Genomic DNA, 10,194 nt, shown 5'->3' on the forward strand with positions numbered 1-10,194 from the left:
CGCTGCTAGTCGAGTCGCATAGCCTTCGTAAGACGATTTCTGGAGAAATCTGGAGAAGCGATAGCGCGGGGTTAATGGTGAAAGGAGATGTCAACTGCATAGAGATATAAGACACAGTCACGATAGCAACGCAGGGTGTAGATGGACCAGCGAGATGCAACATCCTATTAAAGCCATTTCTGAAAGCCAATCTATACATAAACCCACACAAACAACAGAGATGGGACACGGTTCTGCATCTCCAGGCGGTCTCGAGTTAGCTATGCACGTCGAGGATAAGAATCGAGAGCAGAATACCAACATTCACGAACAAAATGTTGATAGAGATCAGGAACAGGAAATATTGACCGCACGCCTGCAAGGCGAAGATAAGAAAATTTCACAAATAAAACGCAAACTAGATCTTCAGCTGGTTCTTACAGCAGCAGTTCTATATGTCTGGGCATATATTGATCGCGGAAACTTGGGCAATGCCCTTGTTGCTGGTATGGACGAAGATCTTGGGCTCGTCAACAACAATAGGTACTCTGTTCTTGCACAAGTGTTCTTTGTCACCTACATCCTTATGGAGCTGCCTTCAACTTTGATTCTCAGGAGAATCAGTGCTGCAATATGGCTTCCAATGACAGTGGTGATTTTTGGCATAATCACGCTCGGTCAGGGCTTCGTCCACAGCTGGGGGGCCTTACTTGTTTGTCGACTTTTACTCGGTATTTTTGAGGGGGCGTTCATTCCGGTCGGTATATTCATCATCGGAGCGTGGTAAGAGTTCATCGCCTTATCTGGATTCGTCTTTTCGCTGCTTACTTTCGATGCTAGGTACACTCGATATGAGGCCCAGAAACGCCTAGCAGGCTTTTTTGTGCTGGGTATAACATCCACAGGTCTTTCTGGATTGTTAGCTTATGGGATTCAGACAATGGATGGAACTGCAGGCATCGAAGGTTGGCGGTGGATCTTCATCATTGAAGGTATCGCAACTTGTGTGTGTGGTGCAGTCGCCCTTTTCATCCTCCCAGATCTGCCCGCTCGTTGCACTCAAAGAGGCTTATTCGGTATTCTCCCACCATTCCTCACGGCCGAGGAGTCAGACTTAATTCAAGCTCGCATCGAATCAGACAGAGGTGATGCCACGCAAGATAAGCTCACAGTCAAGCGCGTTCTCCTCGTACTTGGCGATTGGAAGGTCTGGGACCTGACTCTTCTTCTGTTTTACGCCAACGTCGCACAGTATGCATTTGCGTACTTCCTGCCAGTCATTCTACAACGAAGCTTTGGGTACACTGCTGCTAGATCACAGCTTTTTACATTCCCGCCTTACGCTGTGGCTAGTGTTTTCGTCATGTTCGTGGCCTGGCTCAGCGACAAAGTCAAATTACGAGGTCCAATAATAATTCTCAACAGCTGCCTGTATTTCATTGGGGTTGCAATGATGGCATTTCTTACCAAGCCAAATCAGCGATACGCTGGTGTCTTCATTGGTGTTGCCGGTATGACAGCCAACTTGCCGACCATATGGGCTTACCAGCACAACAACGTGGTGGGTCAAACAAAGCGCGCTATTTCAACCGCTTTGATGATCATGGGAGGCGCACTTGCAGGGATTATATCGGGAAACCTTTTTCAATCGAAAGACGCACCAGATTACCGCCCAGCATTGATTGTTTGTATGGCTTTTCAAGGAGCTATCGTGGTTCATGTTATGAAGAATTTCTATATCTTTTGGCGTGCTAACAGCAGAGCTGATCGCGAAGAATTAGTGATCGAAGGGGTGCCTGGGTTCCGCTATACATACTGACTGGAATTGAAATGTATGAAATGTCTGCATTGATCTATCTGAGAGGGAGGGAGAGAAACTCCCATATCACGAGGATGAATCGTCCAGACTGCTGTCATGCTGTCAGCACACGCCCTTCCACTCGTTGCGGCCGAGGGGCTCGTGGCACCGGCGAAATATACTTGGAATTGCTCCCGAATGCCGGAAATGGGGCATTAAACTACCGGTTTCCTGTCGGGCTCCGATAGGACTTGATCTCAGGAGGACTTGCAATCAACACCGTAAGAACTAGGAGGAAGTACCTTCTTATCTCGTTTAAAAGACTCCGAATAAACACCCTACCGGACGTACTGCTTCGAAAGCCTCAAGTCGAGCATATCTTTACTAGAGTTGCAATCTCGCTGGTATGATGATCGCAAGCGACCAGTCACCTGCCGGGGTCAAGACCCATCCAAGTCCTAGTGCCTTCGCGCATGCTGTTCTCCGAACCACCACGGATAATTACGAGGCGATGACTCAGTGGTACATTGAAGTGTTGAACGCGACAGTCGCTTTCCAAGCTCCAAATATAATGTTTCTGCGCTACGACGATGAGCACCACCGGATTGCAATCGTTGCTAAACCACACAACACCCCAAAGCCTAAAGGCCAACTAATCGCTGAAGTCGATCATCTAGCATACACTTACGACACTCTCACAGCGTTGGCTCAAGTCTATTCGTCTTTGAAATCGAAGAATATCAAGCCGATTTGGACAGTTAACCATGGTCCTACCACCAGTTTTTACTACCGAGACCCAGACGGCAACAAGGTGGAACTTCAGGTGGACAACTTCAGCTCCAGTCAGGAGGCCGATGATTTCGTAAGGACACCTATGTTCGCCATGAATCCTATGGGGACAGATATTGATGCGGACGAATGGTCCTTGGAGATCCTGGCCAAGGTCCGCCCAGATGGCACTGAAGGCTTGGACCCTGTCGCAATCCGACGGCTCAAAACGAGGCAAGAAATTGGGGAGCGTTATACAGCGCCCGAGAATTTCTAGATCGAGGTACATCAGTTATATGAACGACTTAACTGTGCCTTGCTTCTGGCCTTCAAATGATAGTGCTGCAGTACCAGAAACTGTTTATTCGTCACTGCTTCGAATACTTGCATCGTCAATCACAGTAACGTCTATTATAAGTAGAGAGCCGCCATGCTTAAGAAATCCTGCATCAGCTGTAACCTGTTTCTCCATGAGATCTCATGATCTTGCCACTTGAAGACAGTCAGGCAAGGTTGCCCCTGAACTACAACCGCTTAGCTACTCACCGAGCCATGAAGTCTTTCCATTTCTTCCGCAATCGCCCGGAGGCTCCGACGACCAAGTCCCCAAGGAAGCAACACGATTGAACATAACAGGCAGAAGTATCAGGGCCATATCCTTAGTTTTTCAGCTCTGAGTTGTGGAGGAATGCCTAGAAGGTGGTTTGTTCTCCGCAAGCCCATGCCAGACCGGTGTATAGGCCGAACGTGTTCTGGGAACGGCAAACCTTCCACCCTCACATTGTCCTTCCAAGTTGTCTGAAGTCTATAACATTTATCTGTATCAACAAGTGTTTACGAAATTGAAGATTGTGGTTCAGAAATTAGATCGTTTCTAATCTCAAGATCCATGTCAATTCGAGAATAGCTAGCAGGTTCTATAGTAATAAAGGCATACCTTATACACATTGCGCCAGAACTCGATGAGTGAGAATTTTCATCTGGAGGAAAGCTATCCGTATCCCAGCAGAAGTGTTTTCAGGACAGGTCTATCAGAAGGTGAATGAACCCATGTCAACGTCGTCTGAAGACAGGGTGGATACTAAAGTGCTCCATAAAGCCATGTCGCCCTCGAATGATGGGTCAAAAAGCTATTGATACAATCAGCCATGTGTTCCTCTTAATGGTTATCTTGAAATGTTGATCGATCAAATAACAATGACCAAGGTAGGAACTGTACGGGCTTTGCAGGACATACCTCTTGGAAACCCTGACCTTCATCTAGGTGTTGGGCATTGAAGCCATTTTGAGCATCTGCACCTGAGGGTTTCATCTCCGTAGCAATGGGCTCGCCATGTTGGGCAAGGCCTGCTTCTGAGGGCCTTGCACGTTGGACAACTGTAGATGCGAACTCGGCCCATTCCCCAATAAATGAATAGTTGAGAGCCCCATTGGTCTCAAAGTTAAGGCGATGAGCGAATCCTGAGGCGATACCCATGAGCATCAGATCAGAATGAGCCGTTCCAGCGCCTGGACTGGACAGGATATGCACGAGAAGCATGATTACCGACCGAAACGGGGCATATAAAGCAAGGCTGCGTAGACCAGTTCAGCATATAGTTCGTATACAAAAGCCATTATTCCTTGTGGGATGGACTCTTACAGTACGGGGGTATTGGGCTCCAGACGGACCAAGCGAGTGGCCAAGATCACGCTTCGTGCGGTCTCAGATACAATACGGCAAGAGATTTCGATCTGGGGCCGAAAAGTGTCGAGCCGGCCGACGTCGGTAAAATGGAACCAGGGGACAAGCAAAGAGCTATGAATGTCGATCAATACACCATAATAGAGAAAATAGGCCATGATGAGCTGAAACTTGGTCATGGTCGGTGGTAACTGCACATCATCGATGTCATCGTCGAACGAGATGATATGCTTCATAGATTGTTTAAAGGAATCCAGTTTGTCGTTTAGCTCCATCACGGCGCGTACCAAGGTTTCCGTAGATTGTCGCCGAGCTCGAGCGCTGGATAAGCGTCTATATGCTTGAGATTGAATTCGACTAAGCAGGACACTTATCGTAGTGAATGTGGTGCTAATATTGTCGCCGCTCGTGCATATATCAGGTGGCTCGCAACTGATTTCATCATCGTCTATCGCCTGTAATGAGAGTCAGTCACATTGATTGTTCCTTCCATCCATTATGGCGATGCTTACTGGGGGAAGTCCAGAACGGGAGGAAATCTGCCTATCCAGCACGTATATGTTCCAAAACAGCTGATTGCGCTGACAAATCTCCCGCTGTGAAAGTCTCCATGTGGACGCAGCCTGACAGTGGAGACCTTTCGCGATTGCTAGGCGCATCGCATTTGATATCAAAGTGTACTCTATGTGAGGACTGCCGATGCCCTCGCTGAAGCTTGCCTAGTCCCTAGTTAGGTATTCGATCATTTTCTTACACTGAGTTGCAAGACTCACCATTAGCAATAGGGCTCTGACGCTAATGACAGAAGAGTGGCCGTGCAGTATGTCCTGTTGCACGGATAAAGCGTTTTCGAACAAAGCGACGGACGCCTCCACCGCACGTGCATATGACTGATTTCTAGCCATAGAGATTCGGCATCCAAATGCGTAGACTGTGAAGCGGAGTGCAAACCACGTTGGATCCCCACGATCTGGTTTCGGGCTTCTAAAATGCTCTGCTAGAGAGGTCTGGAACCAGTACTGATCGACAATGCCAATATCGGCCTCAAGGGATCCCTCGAAGAAAGCTGCAGGTAGATTGGGTCAGTGCCTATTTTGGAATACCGCGATTGTCGCACATACCCCTCACATATGACCAAGCGATGTCTTCTGCTGGCTCAGGGGCCTGGCACTTCCCTTGTAGGAAAGATCCAGGACTCTTTTTGAAGCGCAGGGTGACACCTCTCGCAAATCGGTGGAGAGATTGCCTTATGCCTGGGCATTGCGCCCTGCTCTCAAACCATTCAATACCTGGCTGAGATGCAATCGATAGCAAAGATCTCGGCCCTATTGATATGCGTGCATCAGCGCTGTGCGACCGAGTTTGATATATACTTACCGTAGTATTCCCAATTTGACTGAAGATGGAAGTTAGTCCCTATGAAGGAACGACTAATGGGCGATTACTCACCGTCTCATCCGAAACGAGACTCGGGTTTTCTTGTAAAGCCAGATCTGTGGCGCAGTGCTCCAGTACAGTTTCCACGGCCTTTGTGATGTTCGGTGATCTTGCGCTTGTTGTCGCAGTCATTGTGGTCGACTGGTTCTGGGAGTAAGCTGCATCGACGATGTCGTATGACGTTTGCTCGTGGGCTGGTTCGGTATAGTCCTCCTCGATCTCAATGTGTCCCGTTGCGACTGAGCCAGAATGATGGGTTTCCAGGAATGAGTCGACATTGGCTAGGGGCCAGTTTGAATCGGAGACAGTGGCATGGCTGACCTCGTGCGTTGTGGTCACTGGTATCTCATCTTTGGGGACTTCTCCAGCATGAGACTCGAGTGCAGGGATAGCCATGTCATCTGTCGTAGCCCTTGATCCATGTCCAGATTGAACAACCGTTTGCTGAGCAGATGTCGAATTCATCAACGCTTCCAATCGAATAAGGCGGACAGACATGTTCTCACGACGAGGTCGGGCGGTCTTTTGGCGGCTTCTAGCAAGGAAGAGACATTCTGTATCATGGTCGATGCACTGCTTGCACGGATGTCCTCCTTCACCTGGATAAATTCAGTGGAAAATGTGCGCTAGGTAGGATTGATGCTTACATTTCACTTTCTTTACGCGACAAAAACTGCAAGCTTTGGAATATTTCGTTCTTTCGATAGGTGTGTTGCCGGATGTCGTACCCGCACCATCCATCGCTACTGGTGTCAGTGAGAGAAGCTGAGATATGTTGTTTGCTTAGTCGACAAAATCATATACATCGTTTCATATCAGTGGATGAGAGATAAAGGCGAGTGTAGTGAGGAGGAAGCTCAAGGTTCCCCGCATCGACATCAGAATGTGGAGGTTCCTCGCCAAGTGAATGGAATGGCCGCAACACCAAACGGAATCTGCCCCAGCGGGGTTCCCCAGTATCTTCGGCGTTCGGGGAAATGAGAAAATTCCGATTCCCAAGTCGCACTATTGGGTGTTCAGTGATAGACGAGGATGGAATGTTGGAATGGTCTCCTGAGCCGGTCACAGTACTCGGTATCATAGGAAGCCATGTTTGAGGAATTGTGGAATGTCTCGGAGTCTGGACTGGCGCAGGCAAATTTTCCACGGCGTTAATATAATACCTGACAATATCCTCGTGGCTTCGATCATCACTCATCTAAGTTTGAAATTTCCCACCACCTAGAACATACCTCAGCTTGCAAGTGCTGCCATCTCAATGGGCTCAATAGAAAAGGAAAAGTGCACAAGAGTGCTCATCGTGGGCGCAGGCCCCGTGGGCTTGCTGACCGGACTCATGCTCGCCAAATGCGGAATTCAGGTCGATGTCTTAGACGCGGCTATGGAAATCGACCCACGTCCTCGAGGTATTGCTTATGGACCCCCAGCAGTCAAGTATGTTTTCCATCCTCCCCTATCATGGTGTTGAGGTTGTTGTCCTGAAGCTAAGGTCGCAGGGTGTTTCGCCGTGCCGGAGTCCTGGACGAAGTCCTCAAAAGAGGGATAGAGGGCAAGAGATTGATCTGGAGAGAGCTCAGCGGGAAATTTGTAAGTTGCCTCTTCACACAGGAATGGAAATAGCCCTGATTAAGGTTTCTCCAAAGATTACAGCACTCGATTTCACCAGCGATCCCACACACGTTGACAAATCGGTCATCTTACCTGTGCACCTTCTGGCTGGTTTGTTGTACGAAGAAATTACAAAACTTGATAACGCGAAAGTACATTGGGGTTGTAAATTCGTCAACCTCAGTCAAGATGAGGGTCATGTACTGGCCGAAGCAGAACGTAATGGCCAGCTGGAGACGTTTGACGTTGACTTTGTTGTTGGATGTGACGGTGCTCGCAGCTCTGTGCGGAAAGTACTAGTTGACGACGTGTTCCCAGGAAAGACCTGGGATGTGCAAATTGTCGCAATGAATGAAGGTTTCCCTATTCCATATCCTGGAAAATGCTAACAGTAATACTAGATACGCTACCCTGGTTTCGAGAAGCATGGCTGGACAGACACGCAGTGGATTGTGCATCCCGAGCATTGGGGGATGGCTTGCAAGATTGACGATACAGGACTATGGCGATTCGGATATGGGGCGCGTGTTGCTATGGAGGAAGCGGAACTGAAAGCTCTCATGGAGAAAAAGCTCGAAATGCTTCTGCCTGGTGCACCCAAACAGGGAGAGTATGAAGTGCTGAGATGGAGTCCCTTCGTGATGAACAATAGGTGTGTGGAAAAGATGCATGTTGGGCGGGTCCTCCTTGCGGGAGATGCCGCCCATCTATGTAATCCAATGTAAGTCGTGGGATGTTATCTGATAGGTCAAGATTAACGTACAACTTTTAGGGGTGGTCTTGGTCTGACTGGAGGCATTGCGGACGTCGGAAGTCTAGTCGACGCTCTACAAGGTATTCACGAAGGGAAAGCCAGTCTGAAAATTCTGGAGGTCTACGATCAAACTCGTCGAGAGATATATCACAAATTTATCGATCCCGTCTCGTCAGCAAATCTGGAGCGCATATGGTTAGATGGATCAACAGCTTTGGAGACCGACCCGGGTCTACAATTTATACAAGCCGCCTCTCAGGATCCGACCAAGATGGCCCAACTCCTCCATGTAAGTTTCTGACTAATCTGCTCTGGGAGAAGTATCCGTCTCACCAAGTCACAGTCACAGGACGTCCTTACTGCAGACCTGACACAACATTATGACCTAAATAATGGAATTGCCGGCAGTAATAAGGGAGCTGTTGAATGAAAGACACTGTAATTGATTATACATAGCTCTTCATTCATACGCAAAACCAAAGTCTGACCAGGTCAACTTTCAGTTGTCCTATGATCAATATCAGACTACACTTATTCTTACATGACAGGGGAAACCCGTGAAAATACATATAATTTTGCCTGTCTACGGTGATATATCGGAGAGTCGTTTAGCAAGCTCAAATCCCCAGGCTTCAGCAGCCTTGTCCCCTGTACCCAAGGCAAGTGGTGGACTGAGATGATTATGGCCCTGAAGCTCCCAGTATTCGGCTTGCCCGCCAAGCTCTTTCCACTCAGTCATTAATGTCTTCTCTGTCTCGATGAGAAAGATGGGATCATACTCCGCGGCAACCAACAGCAAATGTGGGAGAAGCATGGTACTGCCGCCATCTTTGTCGGCCGAGCGACGACCAAACTTCCGGCGCATTAGATTCAATGGCGCGTTTTGAACGATGTTCTCCCTGGTCTTGTAGTATCTCAACAAATTAGGTACCATAGGCGCTACGAACTCATTGTCCGGGTCCGCAAGCATTGTAGAACTCAGAATAATCGCCCTTCTTAGATGAAGCTTTGCCGAAGGTTCCAATACCCGCTGTGTTGAGCTTGTGAATGCCTCGTCGAATAGCCATGAAGCCAGATGCAAACCACCAGCTGAGTTGCCCATGACAACCATATCCCGCTTCTCACCTTCGAGACAAAGGTTTTCCGTAACCCATCTGATGACGAGATCGAGATCCTCCCCACCGGTGTTGAAAACCGCGCCGTGCTGCAGCAGACGATAGTTGATGATGATTGCGTCGTATCCTAGTTCTTCCGCCAGGAAGTAACCTAGACCTTTGTACACAACCTCGCCTTTGATCTCTGGCGCAATGCTTCCACCGCTGACATTGGCGCCGCCGTGAATAAAAATAAAGATGCTTCTACGTTGACTTTTGTGTGAAGATCGATATAGGTCGAGAGTTTGTCGTTCATGGTGGCCGAACCGATGCACCTCTCTTGGGATACTGTTCAGTAATGCCAAACGTTCCGGGCGTCGCAAGAGGTCTCCAAATATCTGAAAGGTTGGTACCGACGCAGCGAATACATCGCGGCCAAACGCTGGCAACTTGTCCATCTTTCTTGTAATGCACGAGCAATGTAAGCTGGACAGAAGTGGTGGTCAGTAGAATAGGAGACGGAAAGACGAATTATCTCCCAGGTCCGAGGCCTAAAATATACTATTGAGATGCCGCCTAGAATAGCCTAGTTACATGTGCGGCCACCGAGTTGAGCCGAAAGGACTGAATTTCCTTCGTCCGGCGATATATAGACTTTCCGGAATACCGAAACCGGGTCTTTTCATATTTAATGCCATGAACACGGGTAATGTAGAGGAGGATATATATATTTTCGGCGCGCGGGAACAATACTAAACTAAAGACCTAATTATAGAATATTGTGAGCTCCCCGGGAGTTATGGCTTAGGTAACTCACCTAAAGTAGAGGCTTAGCGAGAAAGTTCCCGCGAGTTTCTATAGCCTATCTAGGATATATACCTAAATCGTGCAGGATTATCTTTAGGGCTTCCCTCATCTAGTTTAGTATAATATCCCAAAGTAGTAATATCTTATAAGATTAAGATACAAGATAGGGTTAGGGTTAGGGTTAGGGTTAGGGTTAGGGTTAGGGTTAGGGTTAGGGTTAGGGTTAGGGTTAGGGTTAGGGTTAGGGTTAGGGTTAGGGTTAGGG

At 48.2% G+C, this 10,194-nt stretch overlaps 1 protein-coding gene across 1 annotated transcript; it reads right to left on the bottom strand.

Moving 5' to 3' along the window:
- Positions 1-8,611: 8,611 nt before the first annotated feature.
- On the bottom strand, positions 8,612-9,808 carry PV10_07935 (uncharacterized protein; the record flags this gene model as incomplete). Its single annotated transcript, XM_016372896.1, has 2 exons — positions 8,612-9,608; positions 9,717-9,808. 2 exons carry the CDS (start codon positions 9,806-9,808, stop codon positions 8,612-8,614), a joined length of 1,089 nt encoding a protein of 362 aa, XP_016222228.1.
- Between the last annotated feature and the right edge of the window lie 386 nt (positions 9,809-10,194).

The sequence above is a fragment of the Exophiala mesophila genome, assembly GCF_000836275.1.
Source record: "Exophiala mesophila strain CBS 40295 unplaced genomic scaffold supercont1.5, whole genome shotgun sequence".
Taxonomy (NCBI): Eukaryota; Fungi; Ascomycota; class Eurotiomycetes; order Chaetothyriales; family Herpotrichiellaceae; genus Exophiala; species Exophiala mesophila.